This window comes from Cucurbita moschata, unplaced genomic scaffold (genome assembly GCF_002738365.1).
Source record: "Cucurbita moschata cultivar Rifu unplaced genomic scaffold, Cmos_1.0 Cmo_Scf00046, whole genome shotgun sequence".
Lineage (NCBI taxonomy): Eukaryota > Viridiplantae > Streptophyta > Magnoliopsida > Cucurbitales > Cucurbitaceae > Cucurbita > Cucurbita moschata.
In genome coordinates this window covers 185430-209013 of record NW_019268562.1, presented here as the reverse complement: position 1 = coordinate 209013, position 23584 = coordinate 185430, and the positions used below count along the sequence as shown (strand labels likewise).

The 23584-nt window shown below is 34.3% G+C and overlaps 2 protein-coding genes across 2 annotated transcripts; one reads left to right on the top strand and one right to left on the bottom strand.

Annotated features, from left to right (window-relative positions):
* The first annotated feature begins 256 nt into the window (after window positions 1-256).
* Window positions 257-3384, top strand: LOC111434809 (GTP-binding protein At2g22870). Its single transcript, XM_023072193.1, has 4 exons — window positions 257-830; window positions 907-976; window positions 2673-2835; window positions 2934-3384. The coding sequence occupies exons 1-4, from the start codon at window positions 353-355 to the stop codon at window positions 3141-3143; spliced, it is 921 nt and encodes a 306-aa protein (XP_022927961.1). The 5' UTR covers window positions 257-352; the 3' UTR covers window positions 3144-3384.
* A 16427-nt stretch (window positions 3385-19811) lies between these two features.
* On the bottom strand, window positions 19812-23073 carry LOC111434810 (CBS domain-containing protein CBSX1, chloroplastic-like). Its single transcript, XM_023072194.1, has 8 exons — window positions 22688-23073; window positions 22142-22229; window positions 22000-22064; window positions 21583-21631; window positions 21143-21195; window positions 20424-20539; window positions 20276-20333; window positions 19812-20181 (listed from the first exon to the last, which is right to left on the bottom strand). The coding sequence occupies exons 1-8, from the start codon at window positions 22907-22909 to the stop codon at window positions 20113-20115; spliced, it is 720 nt and encodes a 239-aa protein (XP_022927962.1). The 5' UTR covers window positions 22910-23073; the 3' UTR covers window positions 19812-20112.
* Between the last annotated feature and the right edge of the window lie 511 nt (window positions 23074-23584).

The window sequence follows — 23584 nt, the reverse complement described above, 5'->3', positions numbered from 1 at the left end:
GAGAAAGGAAGAAGGAGGTGGCGGGCGACCGTGCTACCTGCGGGTTGAGTTAGGTTTGGGTTTTCGGTTTTTTTATTTTTATTTTTTATTAATCATAATTTAATTAACAATTCAAACCATTTTTTAAAATAATTTTTTATAATTGTTGTCCACATTCCATTTATTGATCAAACAATTTCTATGAATTTAGGCATTTACGATTTTAGTTAAACTAAAAATTAAAAAAAAAAAAACTGTATATTTTGTAGCGAAATTGCGACTTCTCTCCCCTAAAATCTCTCTCTGAGCCCTCGCCGTTGTTTGTTTAAACCTCGGCGGCCACTGGCCCTTCCTCCTCCCGATTACGAACGCAATGATACTCAAGACTCTCAGCCGCCTCCACACCCTTCCTCTCGCCTCTCTCTTTTCCCCCACTCTCTCTCCAAAATCCTCTCCCCACTTTCTCCCCGTTTCATCCCCGCTTTCGCATTCCACCGCCCCGAATCGCTCCCCATCCCTCCTTGCTTCTGTTTCCAACACCACCGCTAAGACATCAATCTCCGATTCTGCTCGATTTGCCCGCACGGTTCTGTTTGTTCCTCCTGGAGTCGACGCTGATGAGGTCTCCGAAGAAATGATACTTCCAGGCTCCAATATTGTGCTCGGTCCTTACGCCGGCGACTCTCGCGTCAAGGAGGTTGAGTTCGTCAAGAGCAGCGCTCGAGCTAGAGATTGCCCGAAAGATAACAAACCGGAATTCGCGATTCTTGGTCGTTCCAATGTCGGGAAATCTTCCCTTATTAATGCTCTTGTTCGGAAAAAGGAAGTTGCTCTTACATCCAAGAAGCCAGGTCTGATTGATTTTACTCTTATTTTAACTGTTCTTTAATTTGTTTTTGATGATTGTGAACTTCTGTTTGATTGAAGGGAAGACGCAGCTGATTAATCACTTCTTGGTGAATAAAAGCTGGTACATAGTGGACTTACCGGGTTATGGGTAATTTCTATTTCATTTGCATACGTTTATAACGATTGTAATGTTTATATGCAAATTTGTGCAATTACATATTAAGTGGTATGATTTGATTAGTACAGTGGAGGAACATAAATAACTGTTTAACTTTGTTTTGCCAGCAACTGTTATTGTAATGGTTTCAAGTTCTTAATTATATAGACCAAAGGCTGCTCTCCGTTGTTTGTCTCTTAATAATACACTATTGCTCTTCCAAATTGACGTACATGGTCTCTTAGGTTGATAGCTACTTCTCATAAATGGCATGCCATTTCTAGCTCCTATTGCTGTTTGGACGATCGGATTGGTCATACGGGTCTTGATCTTGTCTATAATTTCCTTAGTAATATGTAAATTGGGGGATGGGGGATTGCAAACTAGTATGCAAATCTGTCTAAGTGATTGATTACTCCCAATTTGATGCATTAGAGGCTTGTCATAAGAAAAAAGCATGATACACAAAGTGTATATATGCATATTTTATTTAGATGCTATGAGATGAATTAGTTTTCTATTTTCTTTTATTTTTTATGGTCATGGTGCTATACTGCTAGATTTCTGCCACTGCTTTTACAAGAAATGAAACTTTCAGAGATCTTAGGGAGTGTTTTTAAAGTATGTGTATATTTTTAAAAATTGAATTGAACTTTAAATCAAAACCGTAAGTAATTTGTGAATCAATTCATAATAGCCTGCGCCTACCTCATTCAACCAAAATTTGCCATGTTCTTAGGACGAAGTCTTCTCAAGTTTTCATGTTTACAAGTTTTTCATTTGTCGCGTCCCCACCTTGATTAAGAGTTCTGCGAAACATCACCTTAAATCCATAACGAAAGAAAGTCTATGACATCCATAGAAATACCTTAATATTTCTTAATAGTCTGAAACTTTAGTTCACAAGCCTCGAAATGAGAAATTTCTCATGGAAGATTATTACATTCTTATTTGATATGTTAGAAACTTTTTGCTTCTGTATTTTAATGAAGATAAATGTAAATGAACTAGACTTAGACTCTCAAGAAAGTATGACTTTTGAAGTTTATATGTTTCCCCTTTTTTTTACAATCCAGGCTTAGAATGTTTTTTTTTTTGGTCTTGAATCTCCTTCCGTACCATTTGCATTTTGAACTTCAGGCGGGAATCATTTTGTTTCTTATGCTGAAATATTTGATCTTCTTGATTACCAGCTATACTTCTACTTGTATGGCCTCCTATATGTTTAATCTTTGGATCTTGAATGTGTTTGTGTTCTTTTGAATCCTGAATACTTTTCTCCACTTCGAAAATGGTCTTTCTTATGTAAGATTGTTCAGGTATATATCTATCATTTTTCTCAAGTATCTCAGCAGAATTTAATGTGGAAAGGAACCTAAATGTGAAAGATTTTGTTGTTTGTATTGTTTTGTCCTTTTGTTTAAAAGGTGTCCTTTTCTTGTTCTCTGTTTTGGCCACTCAATAATTTTCCCTTGCCTTGAGATTTTTTGAGCTATTAATAAAAGTTTTCAAGTTTCGACCAAAACCAGGTCCTAGAGCTTTGCTATCTTCTTAAGGTAGAAATAGTTCTTAACCTTTTTGTACAAGATGTATGAATTGTTTGTTATATTCATCTATTCTACTACGAGTGCAATGCAATCTCTATCTCGACTTATACATTTTGTATTTAACACAAAATTTGATTCAGTTTTGCCAAAGCCTCGGAAACTGCTCGAACGGATTGGTCCTCATTCACAAAAGGGTATTTTATAAACCGAGATACTTTAGTAGCGGTGCTACTTCTTGTTGATGCAAGTGTTCCACCTCAAAAAATAGACTTAGATTGCGCGAATTGGCTCGGTCGCAACAATGTACGTGATCAGAACTGAAGTACATAGCTTTATATAGATAGTCCTTGTCTGATGTACTTTCCGAACATCTTATGTTGTGTTGTGTCATGTGTTTTCAGATACCATTGACCTTTGTATTCACGAAGTGCGACAAAATGAAGGTGAGCAAAGGAAAAAGGCCGGACGAGAACATCAGGGACTTTCAACAACTTATTAGACAGAATTACAAGGTACATCCTTCTTGGATCATGACTAGTAGTGTCACAGGTTTAGGTCGCGATGAATTACTTCTACACATGTCCCAACTGAGGAATTACTGGGATCAATAAGTATTGACTTAGAGCCTCTTTTTGGTTGACAAAACCAGCTATCCATATTGTCCAATATATCTATCGCAACCAAAAGTTCCACAATTATTTGGCTATTTTTGTTACTAATTTAACGTACAAGTTCGTTAGAAGGTCCCTTAGAGAGATCAAAATGTATATACGTTCGTGTGTTCTTATATCAGCCAGTCGGCACTGGTGGAAGTAGTTTTGTGGAAGTTTTAATTATGAACCTAAGCATAAATAAATTTTTGTAGTCAACTTCTATACTATTACATAAGGAGACAATGTAGTAGTCCAGGGAAACGGGACGAGCTTTGGCTAAACTTTAGAAGACATATAGTATGTTTGGAATACCCGAATTTGAAATGATGATATGATTAAGATATGGAGATCTACCATGGATAGATATGTCAAAATGAAAAGCCAGAAATGAAAATTTGAACGGTGGATGGACGGACACCCACAAATGTCTCCCTTCTTTGGAGTTCTCTGGAAAAAAGTGTTGCCATTTGCAACTTTCAAACCGAAGGGTAAAATAGAGAGATATTCTTCCCTGTTTGATCAAAATCTCAGCTTTCTCAATTGTGTCAATTATGTTATTTTTGTTCATTACTTTAAATTTAAAAGTTAGAAAAGGAAAGATTGACGTAGGACGAAACTCTCAGAATGTGTTTTGTAGGGAATATATGTGTTGAATTCATCAAAGTCGAACATTCAACACAATAAATTTTGATAATATTTATTGTAGTTCAGTTTTTCTTTTAATTGAATACTTTAATGATAAAATTAAGATTTTCTGGTGTTGATTTGAGTTTTTAGGTATTACGTGCTAGGCTAAGGGTTTTATATATTTTTTATATTTAATTTTAGTATCATCATCACTAATTTGGAAGATAGAATAAGTTGCATATGGTTTTGCTTTGAACATCTTGACGAACCTCTACTTTAGAACTAGATCTCGTTGAGCAAGATCAAACGAATATCAACGCAGGAAGTTTAGTGATTTTAGTTTAGACCAACAAGGTAAGTGAACGCCTTCAGGCTAGGTTGGATGAATTGTATGTTGTACGAATACAACGTATCATGTGGCTTATCTACATGGTATTTCTTGTATTATGTTATGTTTGTAAACTTTTTATGATACATGTGCTTCCAATATATTGAACCATGTATGTTATGATGTCAAGTTTAGGTTATGGTCTATGAGACACTTGATGAGTCATGTATGATAAGAATGAATGATATGCCATTTACACATACTTATGTCTCATAAGAAGAATATGGCATGTCTCATAGGAAGAATATGGCAGAAGAAGTATGGAAGTATGATATGCATCACAATTATATACCATGATTTGAATACAAGGCCTCATGTATATTGTATGTTACAAGCATGAGAGATGTCCCTAGTATGTTTGGCCAAATTCCAAGATGAGGTAGAAAAGAAAAATTCTTAGAAAAAATACTAGGAACTTAAGAAAAATATAAAAGAAAACCGTGAAAAATGGGGAAAAAGTTAATCGACCTCAATCGAGGGGCAAAATGGTCATTTTGACTCCCCTTTCCAAATTAGGGGTCTACTAGTGTCGTAATTAGTATTATGGAGGAAGAAAAGAAGAAAAGAAAATGAAACGGAATCGATGAGAATTGGGGTTTAGAGGGAAAAAGAACAAGAAGATGGGAAACCATCCAACTGGGAGATAAGTTGGACTAGTTTTGATGGTTGATTTGCTCAATCCATTAAGAATTGAAGAAGAACGGAAGGTATAGCTTTTTAGTTTTTGTTCTCGAATTTTTTTTCTAGATCCGAAACATATATGAGGAATTAGGATTAGAAATTTTAGTATATTGTTTTTGGAGAAGTTTCACGAAAGCCGGAGTTGAATCTTATTGAAATTCGACATTCCAAACGTGTGTCAAGAATGAGGAGATTTATAATTTTTGACCGACTTTGGATCTATTTATCTCATTCTGTAATTGATTAAAAATTATTAGAAAAATACCCTAAAAAAGATAGATTAAAACTCTACAAATTTTATGAAAGAATCCAAGTCGATTCAAATTTTGTAGGAAAAGTTGTAAAGATCGAAAGAAAACGGAAAGAATTAGTAAATCATTATGAATCTAAGTTGAACTGGGTTGTAAGCAACATGTGCCAGGCAAGGAGAAGCGCTCTGCGGCCCCCCAAGAGGGGGACACATGTCTACAGTCTAATGGAATGCACATTGTGTGTTAAGTAGAGGGTCAAATCCGCTTCAATTGATCCAATCAATTAATCGTGACCCACTCGAGTATGCCACATGTCTCAACATAAAAATTTGGAGGAAACCATATGCCCGCGAGAGATTGACTTGAGACACAGGAGCTGAATGGGGCTAATATGAGCGCACCATGTATCACGAGTACAACGCACATATACCTACTATGTGGGAGACATCCAACCACGCATGGTGCATGCATGGGAGCTCATGAGTCTTCCCTTTTTGCTCCGTTCGACCTCTGTTTGACTGTTTTTCGCTCCTATTTTGATATTAGCTCTAATTTTACTTGAATTTTGACAAACCAGAAAAATTTCAGAAATTTTGGAACTTCTAACACACGAAAATCTACCTCGAGTAGACATGTGTCATCCATGTAAGTAACCTCACATACTATAAGCAAGTAATACTCATAGGGATCACTTGGACGTGCTAGCATGGGAGCATTTATTATCTTTGGTGGTTAGATTATGCAAGTTAGGATCTCAAAATGACATTTTTGAATGAGTATGCAATGTATGTTATCGAAAATTACTAAAAGGCCCTTAGGATGAAATTATGAGATGCATGCTGACCTCAAGCTAAGATGGGAATATGCATATATTAGAACTCAAGCTACATGATGTGGATGATTAGCAAAATTCCCCTAGGTCAGGATTTTGAGACATAAGCTACTTTATGTGCTTACGGTTGGCTAGAATGTAAGATGAGTTATTTTAATATGTGCTTTGGCGATTGATGGATTTTATCTCTATGTTGAGCTTTTATGTTTGCATGATATATAGTACGTTTAACTCTACGTGATTGATTGTGTGTTCTCCTTATAGAACATGTTTATCTACACAAAGCTAAAACTAGGGCACTATATTTGTGAGTTAATAAGCTTGACTTAACAAAAGAAGTTATTAACCTAGAACAATTTTAGGATAATTGTTTAGAAGTTATTGGTTTCTTCACGGTAAATAATCATGAGATGTATATTATTTACACAAAAACAAAGACAATTGAAAAGTTAAGTGCTTAAGGTTCCTATATTCAAAGGTTCTCTCCCCTCAAGTTGTTTTTTCGCTTCAGTTATTTGTTTCGACCTATTTCGATCGTGGGTCATTCCAACATTTAGTATCAAAGTTAGGATGCCGAAATAAATGCCATCACCACGCAAAGTTGTCGAAGGAGATGTGACGACGACAAGGAGTAGAACAGAGGGGAGTGTAATGCTCCAGTACCTGTTACTCACAAAGAGTAACTATGCAATATGGTTGATAAAGATGCGTGTTAACTTACAAGCACAGGGCGTGTGGGATGCCATCAAACATGGTGATGAAGTTGAGGAGCGTAAGGACAGGATGGTTCTTGTCGCCATCTACCAAGCATTCTTGAAGGACGTTCTTCTAATGTTGGCAGAGAAGGACTCGACAAAGGTAATGTGAGAGTCGCTGCAAACAATGAATGTGGGTGTGGAACGTGTCAAGGAAGCGAAGGTGTAGATCTTGAAGAGTGAGTTCGAGGCTTTGCCATGAAGAAAGCAAATAATGAAGGACGGTGAGTCAATAGATGACTTTGCCATGAACTTGACAATGTCAGCAACATCCATTCATTAGATGACATGGTGGAGGAGATCTCCGTCGTTAAAAAGTTCCTTCGAGTTGTTCCCCCAAGATTCATGCAGATTTTTACCTCCATTACGCAGTTCGACAACCTCAAGAACATTTCGGTTGAGGAGGTTGTTGGTCGTCTTAAGGTCTATAAAGAGAGACTTCATGGCTACGAAGACAAAGAGGAGGAGAAATATCTCTTACTCACACATGAGTAGTGGCTCGCATGGACGAAAAAGAAAGATCCAGATGACTCTTCTTTTTTAGGTACGAGCAGACGTGGCAGCCATAACAAAGAAAAAAGAGGTCGTGGACGTGATGGTAGAGGAGGTTGCGATAATACCTCACAAACTCATGAAAATGCCAACCCTCAGAAGGACAAGCGTACGATCAAGTATTTCTCTTGTGGAAAATATGAGCATTATGCGACAGAGTGTCACAAGGAGTGCGATGAGGAGGCAAACCTCATGTTCTCAGATGATGAAGAGCCCACATTAATGTTGGTCGAGGAAATGCCCAATCTATTGGTGGTGCTCAATGAAGAAAAGGTTATGGTGGACCTCTTCACATATGGAGAAGACCAAGTGGAGACTAGCATGTGGTACCTAGACAATGGAGCAAGTAACCACATGATCGGAGATCGAGCAGTGTTCAAGAAGCTCGATGAGAAGTTAATTAGAAACATGAAACTTTGCGACAGATCAATTGTACCAATCCAAGGCAAATGATCTATCTTGTTCCAGTGTAAGAACGACGATCAACATCTATTAAACAAGGTGTTTTACATCCCGAGTTTGGAGAGCAATAATATTAGCCTTGGTCAAATAACTGAAGAAGGTAGTAAAGTGGAGATAGTTAGCCCGTTCTTCAAGATATACAATCGAAAGGGAGCCCTTTTGATGAAGGTAAAATGATCACAAAACCGCCTATATAAGATAATATTGAAAAACTATCAACATCTTTCAAAATATCTATTTGAAAATGAAGTATAACTCCAACGGTAGAGTTTTTTTTTTTTTTAATTACTTATGAAAAATAGAAATAAACATGATATGTCATTTGAATTAAAAAAATAAAAAGAAAAAATCTTTACTCACATTATATTATTATATTTTATATAATTTTGAAAATGTAATGTTACTCACCTATTATTTATTTATTATTATTATTATTATTATTATTATATTATATTTATAATAAATTTTGAATTTTGAATTAACTCGTTCTTATTGTTTTTATAATAAATTTGGAAATTTGAATTTGACTATTACCCACATTAATTTTAATTAATTTTATATTATATTATTATATTTTAATAATAATAATAATAAATTTTGAAAATTTTCTTATTATTTACCTTTAATTTCTCATTCAATTTCTGGCATAAAACCATTTAATGGTCTATAATGATTCTTATTTTTTTCCACTTTCTCCATTTAAACTCATCTACTCCTCATATTTTGATATACAACTTTCATTTTCTAAACCCTTCGTGGTTATTCTTTTGGAGCTTTTAATTTTTTTTTTAATTTATTCCTGAGAGATTTTTATTGTATTGTGAGAAAATAGTTTGGAGTGTTTAACTTGTAAATTTACTCTTTTAGAGAGTTGTTGATAACATAAGGAATCAATACAAGGGGAATAAGATTCGGATTACCTTGTTGATCGAATATCTCAAGGCAAGAAGAACGCTTGTTTGAGATTCGAATCACTCTACAAGCAAGATCGATCATGTCTAGCTTGAATGATTCTTGTTGATCAAATATCTCAAGGCAAGAACGCTTGCTTGAGATTCAAATCACTCCACAAGCAAGATTGATCATGTCGAGCTTGAATGATTCTACATGCAATCTAAACTACATAGAATTGCAAAGATACTTAGCCATAAAGAAAAGCACAAATGCTTCTTTTAATATATTTTTCAAATCTACCTTACAAATACAACATACATGGCTTTATATAGCCTCAAAATGAAACTATTAAAGGCATTCCAAAAGTTGTAACATTCATACTTAATGGTCATAATTAACCATTATGTAATTGTAACCTAAAGTAAATTAAAAGTCTTAAAATACAATAACTCTCAATTGTAACCCACCCAAAATTTATAACCATCAAACTTCATTCCTCTTCAATGTGGCATGAATTGCAACCTCTTTTGATAATTTTGACAACATTTTCTTCACATCTTCATTGAAGTATATCGTATGATTGATGTCTCTTGGTTCATATCAGTTGTGGTGTGTTCTTACAAAATTTCAACACTTGTAACGGTTTGAGAGTGAGTCGTAGACATGATTGAGTTTGTTCTCGAACTCGTAAAAAGAGCGGTGTAATGGTTGGGCTTTGATTCGTGGAAAGAGTCAAGAAAGTTCTTTATTTAAATTTCTAAGAGGCACTTGGAGAGTGGACCCGACCTACTCTAAAATTAAGGTGTTAGATTTTCCAAATCTTTTCTATTTAATTTTAAGATTATTATTGTGATTTATTGCATGTGTCTTTCAAATGTATTTATTGTTTTGACTTGGTTGTATTAATTATTATCTTCTACTCATTTCTAAAAAGTTTCATAATTAGAAAGATTAAGCATGCTTAAATATTGTTAAAACATTGTTCACTCCTTTAGAGCTGTCATACCGATCTAACAATAAGAGCGTTGCTCCTATAGATTTTTTATATAAACTTTATTATTAGAACTTATGACAAACCACGTGTTAATAATGGTTTTAGTGAGGACAATAACCTTTAGACTTCCTTATTTTGATGGAACAAATTATACTCGTTAAAAAGCTAGGAAATTTGTTTGCAATCGGTTGATTATCCATTATAGTTAAATGTTAGGAAAGGTCCTTACATTCCAATAAAAACGGTTAATAATATTGAGGTGTCTAAAATAGAAGAGGAATTTGATGAACATTATGAAAAAATGTTCTAGTACTATAAATTGACTTTGTTGTGTCTTTAAGTATGAATTTAATAGAGGATGTATGTGTTCTTTGACTTATGAAATTTGGAAAACTCTCTAAGTAACATAGGGAACAACTTAGGTTAAAAAACAAAAATTAGTATGTTAGTTTATAATTATGAACTATTTAAAATGAATGCAGATAAATCTATTAGTGATATGTTTACTAGATTTACTAATATTCTAAATGTTTTGAAAAATCTTGGAAAACTATATTTATCTCTGATCTAAGAAAAATTCTTTAGAACATTCTTAGATTTCTACCTAAATGTTGGGAGGCAAAATTGACAGTGATTCAAGAAGCAGCCAACGATCTCTCACAAAACTTCATTTTATGAATTTGTTGGTTCTCCCATGACACATGAGATTACCATGAAGGAGCACGAAGGATCACATTAGAAATTGATGGATTTTAGGGCTATACTTTTCTTCTTTTTGGATTCCTCTTCCATGTGCTATTTCATGGTAATCTCATTGAGAACCAACAAGTTCATCAAAGTAAGGCTTGTGAGATCATTTGCTCATTGAATCGCCGTCACTTTTGCCTCTCAACTTTTAGGTAGAGACCTAAAATTTTTCTTACATCTTCGGAGGTAGAATATACTTTTTCAAAAATTTTCAAAGCATTTAGAATATTAGTAAATCTAGTAAACATATCACCAATAGATTCATTTGCATCAATTTTAAATAGTTTATTATGCTAATTTTTGTTTATTTAACTTGATTTGTTCCCTCCGGAGTTATTTCAAGAGTTTTCCAAATTTCATATGCGTAAGAACACATGCATACTCGGTTAAATTCATCATTATTATGGTACAATACAGACAATTTATAGCACTAGCATTCAAAAACATTTTTTTTTTCGGCTCATCAAATTTCTCATTTCAGGCACCTTAATAATATAAACAATTTCTATTGGAACATAAGGACTTCTACTAATACTTAATTCTAATTGATTTTCTAGCTCTCCAATGAGTATAATTTGTTCCATTGAAACTAGAGAATGATCGTCCTTCACTAAAACCATTATTAACACAGAGGTTTGTCATAAGTTCTAACAATAAAGTTTATATAAAAAATTTATAACAGCCAACATGCTCTTATACTTGGTATGGCAACCATAAACCATAAAGGAGGATGAATAGGGTTTTAACAATAAAAATAAAGTTTATATAAAAAAAATCTATAACAGCGACATGCTCTTATACCAATTGTTGGATTGGTATGACACCTCTTTAGGGTAAATAGGGTTTTAACAATAAAATTATTTAAAGCGTGCTTAATTCTTCTAACTATGAAACTTTTTAGAAATGAGTAGAAATAATAATTAATACAACAAAATAGTTAAGTCAAAACATACACAATTATGAAAGACTCATAACATGCAATAAATCACAATAATAATGTTGAAATTAAATAGGAAAAAGTTAGAAAATATAACACCTTAGTTTTAGAGTGGTTCGGTCAAACTCGACCTAAGCCTAATTGCTACACCGCTTTTCTTACGAGTTCAAGAGTAAACTCAATCATTTCCACAATGCAAGATCAAACCGGTACAAGTATTCTTAAGAAGAACTTATAAGTTCCAAGCGACCCAAGACGTTATGCATAAACCTAGGATCCCCAAGAATGCAAGGAAACACCTAGGTTAATGCAAATGGCATGCTTAATAAGTTGTTAGGATCCATGCCTAGAGTAACCGATATCTCCCATCACAAAGTGTACCACGAGACCCCTATTCCTCTTTAGGTGGGATGCTATGCTATATGGACCATTGGCAGGATACCACGATGGACTTATTATTTCCCTCACCTAAATGAGATGTCCTGCATCACGATTTGCCAGCAGGATGCCACAATTATGATAACGCCACCTATACACTCATGGGGAGAAAATTAAGGGTTACTTTGAAAGAGTTTTCAGGGAACACAAGGCATGACATGACAACCCCTAAGACATAGTTCCTGAAAATGAAACAAGTATTCATATCCTAACTCAAGGTCTAGACATGCTCCAAATTACCAACCATTTTCTATAGGGACTATTTTATATGACTTGAGGATAAGCTCAAGACCTCAAGTCGGTTGGAGCAAAACCCAAACCTAGATGGAACTTAAGAAACGCTTAAAGGAAACATATGGACCTATTGCCAAGAGATTAAAAAAATGTTAACAGGCAAACCGCAATTGATTTCAAGTCTATCTTCTTAGCCACTCAACACATCAACATTTGTTGGGAAGTATTATTTTTAATTTCATAAATTATGTAAGGGTCAAATGGTCAATTTGACTTCGTCTTTTGTGGAGATTAAAGGGGATCGGGATTAAATTCCAGTCACAAATGTCTTTTGTTGGGAGACTATAAATACCCACAATATGTTAGGTAAAAATCAGATTCGTGGATGAATGTAATTCAAATCTCAAAAGACGTTTTCCTTAGAAATCTAAGCATCATATTTGTCATTTCTAAGTACCCACAATATGTTAGGTAAAAATCAGATTCGTGGATGGATGTAATTCAAATCTCAAAAGACGTTTCCCTTAGAAATCTGAGCATCATATTTGTCATTTCTAAGTTTCAAGCAATTCTTGTGGTAGAATTGCATCCAAGCCATTCTTGATCAAATTCGATTGTGGAGTGACTCAATTTAGAACAAGGTTTTCAAATCTTACTTCTAGATCTTCGATCATAAGAGGTAATCTAATTCTAGTCTTATCTCTTAGTTGATCCGAATTTTATATAAGGAGGTGTTAATTATTTTGATTCAAGGGTTATTGCTTCAACAAAAGCTTGGATCGTTGGGCTGAGGATTAGAGTTGCTTTATCACTTCTAGAACCCTCTAAAAAATCCATTACAAAATTATGACTTCCTATGCTAGATATTATGGGTTCATATGATTATGAATGCATGTTACACCTTATGCATCAAGAAAATAAGAACCTCAGAAAATTACAAGATTAAGAACCAAGAACGTTACCAAACAAGCTTTACAATTACTAAGATAAGAAGAATGCTAGGTATCACTCAAAGATGAGGGACCAAAGTCCTCAAAAATGAAAATTAAAAAATGTTAGGTAATATTCTAAGCATGTCCAATTGTGGCCCATACCTCATTTCTCTCACCTAGATGAGATGCCCTACGCCATGTTATGGGTACCTAATAATTTTGCAGGATGTCATGTTCATGTATGCATCGATGCACGCGACCTTTATGATTATGCCATGTTCATGCATGCATCGATCATGTAAGCTTTATTGTCTATCATGGGGAGTAACCTATGGCCACGATGGAGCAAGAAGAGAGTTAGTTACCCTAGCCATGAATCAAGAACCTCCTAAGACCTCCCACGGTACATCATGCATATGACTTAGACTATGTTGCTTGGAACGTATGAAGCCTTGAGCATAGGTATTAAAGTTGTGTCGCTTGGAATGCATGAAGCCTTGGACATAGGATGACAAGTTTATGTCTAGTACCGTAAGTCCTAAAGGGAGTATCTTGGAGAATGAATTAAGAAAGATAACAAGAACTTATGACAAGAACAAGAACAAGAAAAGAAAAAGTGTGGTACTCTAGCATATCAAGGACACGATTAAGAACCTACAAGTAGGCTGCTTACTGAGTCTTGTACTCATTCCTTGTTCTCCATTTTTTTTAGGTAATAAGGAGCTGGTCGAGGTTGGGAGTGTACTCTGGAGTAGGTGTCATAGACAAACATCACCCGTCGTCCTTTAACCCTTTTGTGCCGTCCCACATTGAGTTTTAACTATTGTATTGTGTTTTAAAATACTTTGTATAAACTTTATTTTGATATAATATAAATATAATGTATGTTATGTTTTAAATTGGGTTGTTTTATTTTGTGAAAAATTTACCCGTATTTTAGAGTCATCGAGTCAGCCCGATCCTTATATAGCTTCCTCTTTTCACAAAACCTAAGCACCCCTCTCATGAGTGCTACTTTTAAGAACGCAGTCTCCCACCTCGAATTCCAAGTCCTTGCCCCTTAGTCTACATAGCTTTTCAATGTAATAACCCAAAAATTAACCAAAAAATTAAAAAATAAAAAAAAAAACTAATATATTAATATTAATTTGAATCTTCGAATTAAATATATTTTCTGTATTTATTTAATAAATCTAATATATTAATATTAATTTGACATTTCAAATTAAATTTATTTTCTCCTTCATATTTAATATATCTAATGTATTAAATATCAATTTGAACACTTCAAATTTTCTTTCAAATAAATTGAACCTTTTAGCGTTACTATGAGCTAGCAAGGGACCTTATGGACCTACAGATTATAAACTCCAATGATATAAAATTAATTAATTAAACTCTTTAGTTAATCAATTTCCATTCATTAACTATAGGTCACTTCACTCTAGACCTAGAGTTGCACACTTGTGCACTGTAAGACAAGTTATGTCCATTGATATAATCATTACAAGCAAGTCGATCCTTCACGAGTTGTTCATAATTACAGTTGGGTCAAAAGTCCGTTTTACCCTTATAATTACATCTTTCACCTTAAGTACCACTGATTCTCTAATGAACAATTTGTGTATGATCCAATCATAAACCAAGTCCCTCTTGGGCCAATGCGAGGGTGGGGCCCCATTGTTTAAGTCCCAAAATCAGGATTTAAGAGAACAACTCATCTACTCTCTTTATATGGAAATGAGTTAATTACATTTTATGATATTATGTTCCCAACTCCCTATTTGGTCAAGTCCCAAAATAGTAGGCATGTTGAATAGGCTATTCTCGCCCATGTAAATCAAAGGACAAGCCCTCATAGGTAGAAGTTCATAACTCACTCAAGATTAAGATTGAGTTGCATATGATCATCATGTGAAATATTAATCTTCTCAATTAATGGACTTATAAAGAGTGATTAAATATTTCTTGGTCCAGTTTTATGCAAACTCATTGTATAGTATACCCCCACTTACATGTCTCCACATGAACGATTTGGATCAAATCATTTGTAACGATTACAAAGTGGGTTGTATCAATATGTTACCAGGATAAGTCACCCAACCTTATCCATATACTATAGACTCTTTAGGTTATTACTTGAACACGATCCTCTAGTATGTCAACCACATACTGTTCAAGATTACATTAATAACCTTGGATTTTCATACAATGGATAACAATTAAATTACAAATAAAAATAATAAAAATTATTGTTAAAAACTAAATAATTAATTACGAGACTTTAGGGCATAAATCCCAACCGTGGGAGGTTGGCCTCCACTACAAAAGGGAGGTCCCTCACTTCATTTTAGTGTCCTACTTGAACGGTTCAAAACCAGTCAGAGAATACACTTTTTGACAGCTCAAGGTCAACATCTTGGCTGATCTGGCTTGAGTTTGATACGTTCGGACCCTTTCCTCCTAATTTCAATTCTTCGAAAGCGTTTAAGGTTAGTACGACTACCTTTTGGCTAGTTAAATTTTTGCCTTTCCTCCTAATTTCAATTCTTCAAAGCATTTAAGGTTAGTACGACTACCTTTTGGCTAGTTATATTTTTGGAACTAATTTAAATGATGTATGCATAATCAGGCTTGGTTAGTTTAAATTATTAGGAGTAAGTTTTTATGCATAATTAGGTTTAGCTCGTTTAAATTATTAAGAATATGTTTAAAATTATTTTATACAAAATTAGGTGAGTCAATTCTCACCTGAGTTCTAATCTATGGTTGTTGGACTCCTTAAGTAGAATTAAATTTCAGAGAGCAGCATTAAGTAGCACTAGCATCAAGGAGTCGTAGTAGCTTCCGCTTAGGCCAACCAAGTAAGTGGCACTACTGTTGTCTGGTTATAATTGTATGTTACATGATGACACGTGCTCGTGGCTTTGCACGTGTCATATGCCCGTATATGCAAATTGTTATGAAATGAATTGATATTTTATGATATGATATGTTGAAGACATGCTCGGGATATGTTATGTGACTGTTATGATATATGATATGAAATGTGCATGATGTGGATTGTTATGTCTTAAACATGAAAACATTATGATATGATATATGTGCGACATGAATGATATGACATGATTGACATGCAAAACGATGAACTAGCATGAAATACAACTCCGGCATATGCATGAAAGTTATGATAAATGATACGTTAAATATTATGAGAAATGATATGAAGAAGATGCTAGTGGAATTGTATTAAATGATAATGAAAATGGAAAAATGTTGGGACCTCATGCATTATTGTGTGCTCATGTGTATCAGTATACTTCCCTGTTATGTTATGTTATGTTAGTACAGATGCGTACCTTCGATATTTATGTTCGTCATGATATCATGTGGGCTTTTTCCTTTTGTGGTATCCGGCGACGCGTCAGCACATTTAGCTTGACGAAGCCAGACTCAAGGGGTATGTATATGAGCCCGCTTGGTGGCTCCATGCAAGTGTGCGTGGGCCATGTGTGGGGAGGTACCACACATCCAACACTTCTCGGATAGTGAAAAAGCTTAAGGTCATGCTATATTGTTTTAAAAGACAAGTCACATCATGTGTGTGTTTGCATTACCTGACCCCAACAGTGATGTGTCACTTGCGGAGTATTTCTTAAAATACTCAAGTCATGTGCTCCTCTTACATTTCAAACAAAGACAAGACACTTTTGTACGGTACATTTCAAACAAAGACAAGACACTTCTGTACGGATGACAGAGGCGATGCACGAAGACCATGGAACTGGTGTTAGAGTAGTTGCATTTCATCTTATTTATTAGTCTTTAGTTAGATTAGTGCATTGTGTTGTCTTCTAGTTTTTGGACATTGTTTATTTTTGTTTCTTATATGTTTTTAGATTGATTTAAGGATTTTATTTTTAACGTGTAAGTCCATGACATCGTTTACGAACTATTTAAAATGAATGTTTATACATAAAAAGATCAAGTCATGCATATGGTAGCGATTCTATTTTAGCAGAAAAATAGGGTTACACAAAAATACCCTTAAACTAAAAAAAAATTCACAAAATACAGTTAACTTTAATTTTGGATGGAAAACCTAACACCTTGTTTCAAAAATATCCTTAAAACTTTCAAAAAGTTTAAAAAATACCGTAACATTAAAAAATATTTCAAAAATACCCTCGAGTTTTTAAAATTTTCATCAATACCCTTAATTTTTTTTAATTTGAAAAACACCAAACTTTTTAAAAAACACTTTTAAACATTTAAAAAAAATAAAAAATATATAAAGTAATATTGAAAGGTTTGGAGATAATTTATAAGGTGTCAACATACCATTTTTTTAATTTTTTTTATAAAGGCAAAGGGTGTTAATGCTACTTTTAAAATTTAATGGGTATTTTTAAATATAATACTAAAAGTAAGGATATTTTTTAATTTTTTTTAGTGGAGAGGTATCAATGATTTTTTTAATTTAAGAGTATTTTTGAAATAAAATACTAATAATTTCTATCCAAAACCAAGTAATGTTTTTTTTTTTTTTTAAGAGTTGAAGGGTATTATTAAAACTGTGCAGGAATATTTTTTTAGACAAAATATATATATTTTTAATTAATTTAGCAAAAAAAAAAAAAACTTATTCCCAATAATAATTAATATACATTCTTTTACCCATGAAAATTTACGGTCCATACTCGATTATCCTATCAATAAGACGATATAATTTAAAATATTCAAAAGTTTTTTACGAGTTGTTGCGAGTGAAAATTTTAAAGATAATAAGAAAGAAAAAGGGTATAAAGATGTTAAGATATACTTATTGTAATGATATAATATATATTTTCAACCTTAATTCGTTAACCGTTTACTTGGTTTAGTATATAAATAAGAGTCATTAACTATGTAACGATACATTGTGTAATATGTAACTCGATTGGTTAAATTTACTTCATTTAGTGTAGAAATTAGAGTTATTATCAATGCACTAAAATATAATTGTATTTTCTTCCCGTTTTTCAACTTCCATCGTATAAAGTAGAATATTTTGATTTAACATGGTAATAGAACTTCGTTAACTTGTATAACAAGTTTTATTTATGGTCTCTACATACACAGTTTTCAAGAATGATTTATGAACATGCCCACATTATACTCTTCAATGAAAACGATATGGGTCTCGACAAAGATGAAACAAGTCATATTAAAACTCTCCATCACTACGACTCTAGTATTCCTTACGTTGACCTTCTCTCACTAAAACTAAAGTTGGTTGAACGTAAAGTCAATTAACTGATACTTAGAACGTCAAAACATTGACCAACTACTTTTCAGTACTTGAGGTCGAGAGCCAACATCTAGAGTATAAAAATGATTATCAACTACGATTGGCTCGAGATAGAAGCAACGCTTGACTAAGAAGGAAAGGTCAACATTATGAAGATTATGAAGCTTATTGAGAAACTCAAGCTTTTGAATTGGCATCAAAATGACCAAAGCTGCTTGAAAATGGTTAATAAATCTAAAAGATGTTTTAGGATTAAATCTATAACATCGGACCAGATTTGTCGTCAAATTGAGATTCTTTCGTTTCCTTCCTTATCAGAGAAGGGCTCTTTACTGACTTTAGGGAGCGGGGCTGATTTATTGAAAAAGTGGGAATGAGAGGGGAAGGAAGAATGGAAAAAGGGGGGTGGGGAAAGTCCGAAAAGCCCTCACTTTATTGGTGGGACATTTTGATGTCCTTTTCCTCTCACCCGAGTTCTGGTTCAGGAAAGGGTCAACACAAGGATCTTACTTGGAAGCAATATCTGGAGTTTTCCCTTATCTAAACGGGTCTTGCAAGAAAATAGGATTTCATACTGAGCTCCAAATATACAGAACGGGTCTTGCAAGAAAATAGGATTTCATACTGAGCTCCAAATATACACTATTAGGATAGGATGGCTCCTACTAGCTCTCCTCCGTAAGAACTACACGTGCGAGTTACCCCCTGTATCAAAAGGTCAACATTTAGTTGTACTATCGATTAACTCTATCATTCTAGTATTTCTCTAAGGAAATATTAAACAAAGTGGATAATGTTCTATTCACCGTCTTAGCTTGACCATAAATTTGTGGGAGACATTTGTTGCAAAACAAGCTGGATGAAAGGTTAAAGATTTATGTTATAAATATTTGAATTGAATTATTTAATTCTTAATAACAATTTAATACGAATTCTATATTATCTATTATTATAAAACATTCAAAGGATATTAATGTAATTTTGAACATGTAGTTGACACACGGGAGGAACATCTTAAGTAATAACCTAAACATTATTTAGTATATGAGAAAAGTTTGGTTTCTTAACTTGGTAACACTATTGATACAAATGATTGAATCCAAGTTGTTCACGTGTAAAAATGTGAGTAGAGGTATCGCATACACGGGGACAATAACGACTTGTCATACCTGTTAATTCGCATGGACAATAACGACTTTTGTAGCTAATTCAATATACCTATTGTCTTGACCAAATAAAGAGTAGAGAACATAATCTTATAAAATGGAATTCACCCCTTCTCATATACCTATTGTTGATTTGGAACTTGAACCATGGGTCGGTCGCCACTTTTTTACTAGTCCACGATGGATTTAGTTTATCGTTAGACCATTAAAAAAGGAAAAAAACTGTTCACAAGAAAATTAGTGGTACTTAAAAGATGTAATTACACAGCTTTCTAAATTACAATTCAGTAAATAATCAGACTTATAATCAATTTATCCAAGAGTATTTAAGGCAGCCCTTTCATGTATTAAAGTAGCACCGTCGCTTAACAAGATACGCTAAAATTAACCATAATTCAAAATTTTACCTACTCCTGGACTCTGCCTTAGATTAGATTAGAGTTTAATTCATACCCAAAGCAATAAATGTTTAGAATTTTAATTTTGTATTGAATACAAAGATTTAATTTCAAGCTTGAGCATTAAAAGTAATAGAAAGATACAAACTTTGAATAGCCTGATGCCTATTTGACACTTTAAAAGTCTGGTCTAATACCAAATTCCCAACTTCTACAGCTTGCTCAAATCACCAACTACAACACAATATAATCATGATGATGTTCATACAATCATGAGCCAAAACTGTATGATTGCACTTCAGAATCCTGTTTGCTAACTAACAGCATGCATGATTTGAGAAAATGATGTTCAGTTTTCTTGGGCATGCTTCATTTGTAGAGCAGCTCTTACCACATTGCCTCTTGTAATAATTCCAACCTTCATTAATAAAGCTTTCATCATTTTACGCTACACACTACAACAACTCAACCATTCATTCAAATTAGAACCAGTAGAAGAATAGATCTCTTACCAGCTTTCCCTTGGCATCTACCACTGGTAGCCGGCGATACTTTGTCTTAAGCAATAATCTGCATTTGGTAAACAGAAAGGAATGCTTCAAATTCTGACACCAGACAACAGTTGGGAAGATACACGGAAAGAGACAAGCATGTTTTAACCTAGCAGCATCCTCAAGATTGGTGGTTTCTCGAACAACAAGAGGCGCCGGTGTCATCAAATCGCCGATCACCTTTCCGTTAGTTTTGCTGAGGAGCCTTTGTACCTCATTGAATGTCTACAAGGATGATTTTGGATTAGAGAAATCACTTCCATTTCATGTCCTCTACAAACTAGTGAGTAGCAGACTATTGAAATAAGTAAATGACAGATTAACATGAATTTGAAGTCAGAATTATCAAAGGTTTTTGGTCATTTGTACCATGAAAAGTAGGAAAAAGCATAATTATTTTGTTAAAATGCATAGTTTACCCTTCATTTGCCCGTTGTCAAATCCGACACCGAGGTTCATGAACAAAAAAGAATCAAAAGCATAAATGAAGAGACAAATCAAGGCCTAAATCAGTGATCAGTGAGAAATAAACACTATGCTTGAGAAAGAAATCTTTAACCAGTAAAACTTAAATTCATGCTTCTTGCAAATATAGCCTGACCTGTTGGTGGCATTTGTGACTTAAAACTCGTGAAATAAAGCGCTTTTCAACGAACTAATCAGTAACTTTTACTTTATCTACTTTTTTTTTTATATATAAAGTTGAGTTTTCTACTTCTTTTAATACTTGGATGAAATCATTGCACAAATAAAGTCATCAGGAACATGGGAAAAGATGTGAAACAAAATAACTGCAAATAAACGCCAGAAAAGGAGGTAATTGCATACTTTCCAGGACCTGTCAACTTCAGGAAACATACTTGGATCTGTCCTTCCACCACCTAATTATAACATTGACTTGGAACTTGTATAAGTGCAGTCATACCAATTTCGTCAAATTACTAAATTATTTGTAATATAGAAAAGGAAATTAGTCACTTTTCTTTGAGATCAAAGAATTACTCAAATTTCACAATAACAAGAATTTGCTACATTCTTCACCCTCTTCTCCAACCTCAAATATTCTCAGCTTAAGGTGATGGCTAACATAATTCACGAGTGATAAATGATACTAGAAAAGCTAAATTCCCTCTTCTTATGCTTTCGGTAACTTCGCTGAAAAACAATCATAGCTAAGCAATCTTTTTCAAACAGGATAAACAATGGTAGTGGCAAAGAGTGGAAGTATACAACATGTTGACAGGAATAACAAGAAATTTCAAATATACCTGAGATGGAGTCTAGCGCTAACAAGTCATAGTCTGAAACTACGCCAACCTACATCATGAAGTAATTTCTATTATGAGGGTCGATGATCGAATATCCAATGTTAGGCCACTTGAATCAATCATACGCAGTTAAACGGGTCCACAAAGAAATTCACATGAGCATTTACACAAATTATAAGCATTAAAAATGGATTCCCAATTTAATTCTGGATGGGGAAGTACTGCAAATTAGATTCTCTCATGATCATACAAGCCATAGTGTGAAAAGTAAAAGCTTGACAAATCACGTAAACAATTTGATGGAAAATCCTGGACAGAACTCAACAACTTCAGAAGTACTTGCAAACAGTGCAACAAGATAAACACATAACCATAGAAGAGAAATCTGTCTTATAAATATGGGAAATGAAATGATACCAAGTTCCAATTGTCATCAATTACTGGAAATCCCGTGATCCTTTTTTCCACCAGAATTTCTAATGCTGTATGCATAAACAGACACAATATAAGCCACATTTTTCCAATAGTTTGGAAGAAAATATCCATAAATTTCAATTACCTTCATCGACAATGGTTGTGGGCTTTACGACATGCAACTCCTCTCTCCTAGTCATGAAGTCACCAACTGTGTATACACCACTTCTCGACTGCATATCAAAATATTAAAGAAAGAAGAATAAATTTCTAACACCCTGGAAAAAAAATAGTACAGCTATTCAGTAGAACAATGATCATGAATATATATTTCAATTCCAAAGTGAGTGGATCAAAGAAGGAGATAGTAAACACTTTTTTTCACGAACAGCATCCACTAACTTGAGAGCTTCTGTAGAGGAAGACAAACTATGAGGAATTTTTTTCAGGATTTATTTCAGAATGGACTTATATATGATCATCTGGTTGGTTTTAAGCAGAGAACGTGAGGGGGGAAGAATTTTTGAGCAGTGAAGTTCTATATTTTGGTAAATCAAAGGCCTAGAGAGAAGTTTCTTTTGGTAAATCAAGTATATTCATCTCAATCACAACGAAACATTCGAGACAAGATAATCAACAACTCGAATTCACCATTAAAAACAAAAAAAAAAAAGAAAACAGAACAACACACCGGCGCGGACTTGGCCATCAAGGTGCCGCTAGCGGAAAGAGAAGTAGATTTCCGCTGCTCCGGAAAGCGAGAAGACGCCGGAAAGCTCTGAGAAACCGATGCATGAACAATCGGCGATTGAGGCCTTCGGCGAGGACCAAACAACAGCTCCTGAATCGAAAAACTATTGGCCCTAAATTGCGGAAGCGATAAGGAAGTGAAACTACAACCAATCGACTCCATGCGAAAATCTTCACGACAAAAATCTCAACAGCGAATCAACAAAAATAAAAAAGAAAACCCTCAACACTCGCCGAGGTCGGTGAGATTCGAACGAGGAGACTGGGATTTTATTTCTTAGCTGAATGGCTGCAGTTTTTGAAGATAATAAACAGCAACTATGACTGACTGTGACTGTGACTGTGACTGAAGCCCCCTAATGCTTACCGGGCTGTTACCGGAAGAGACTTAAAACGAACCGTCACCGCACCGGCTGTCACTGTTTATTTCCAAATGTTTGTGATCAGACGTAATTAAATCGTATTATTTTTAAGTTGACGTGGCGCTGCCTGTGGACTGTCATTTTTTTGGCATTGACCACGTCGTCGCATTGTAGGCACAAATATCATCCTTCAAGCTGTAGCTTAGGATTTTGTCGTATTCAAGCAAAAATATCTCAAGAGGGATGGGTTTTTGCAAACCTGACCTCTGACCTCTCGAGATACTTACTCCTTCTCTCCCGTGCTTCACATAATTAATAAGAGCTTTCCAAAGAAATATCTTAGTAGCCACAACGGAATCATTAGCCAGCTATAACTTTTTCTTTTAATTTATAAGTAGTCAAATCGAGATTATAAGATTTAACCTTGGCTATTTTCATGGGCCACAGTGACTCTAGGTGTAATCGGCGCAAGGTTG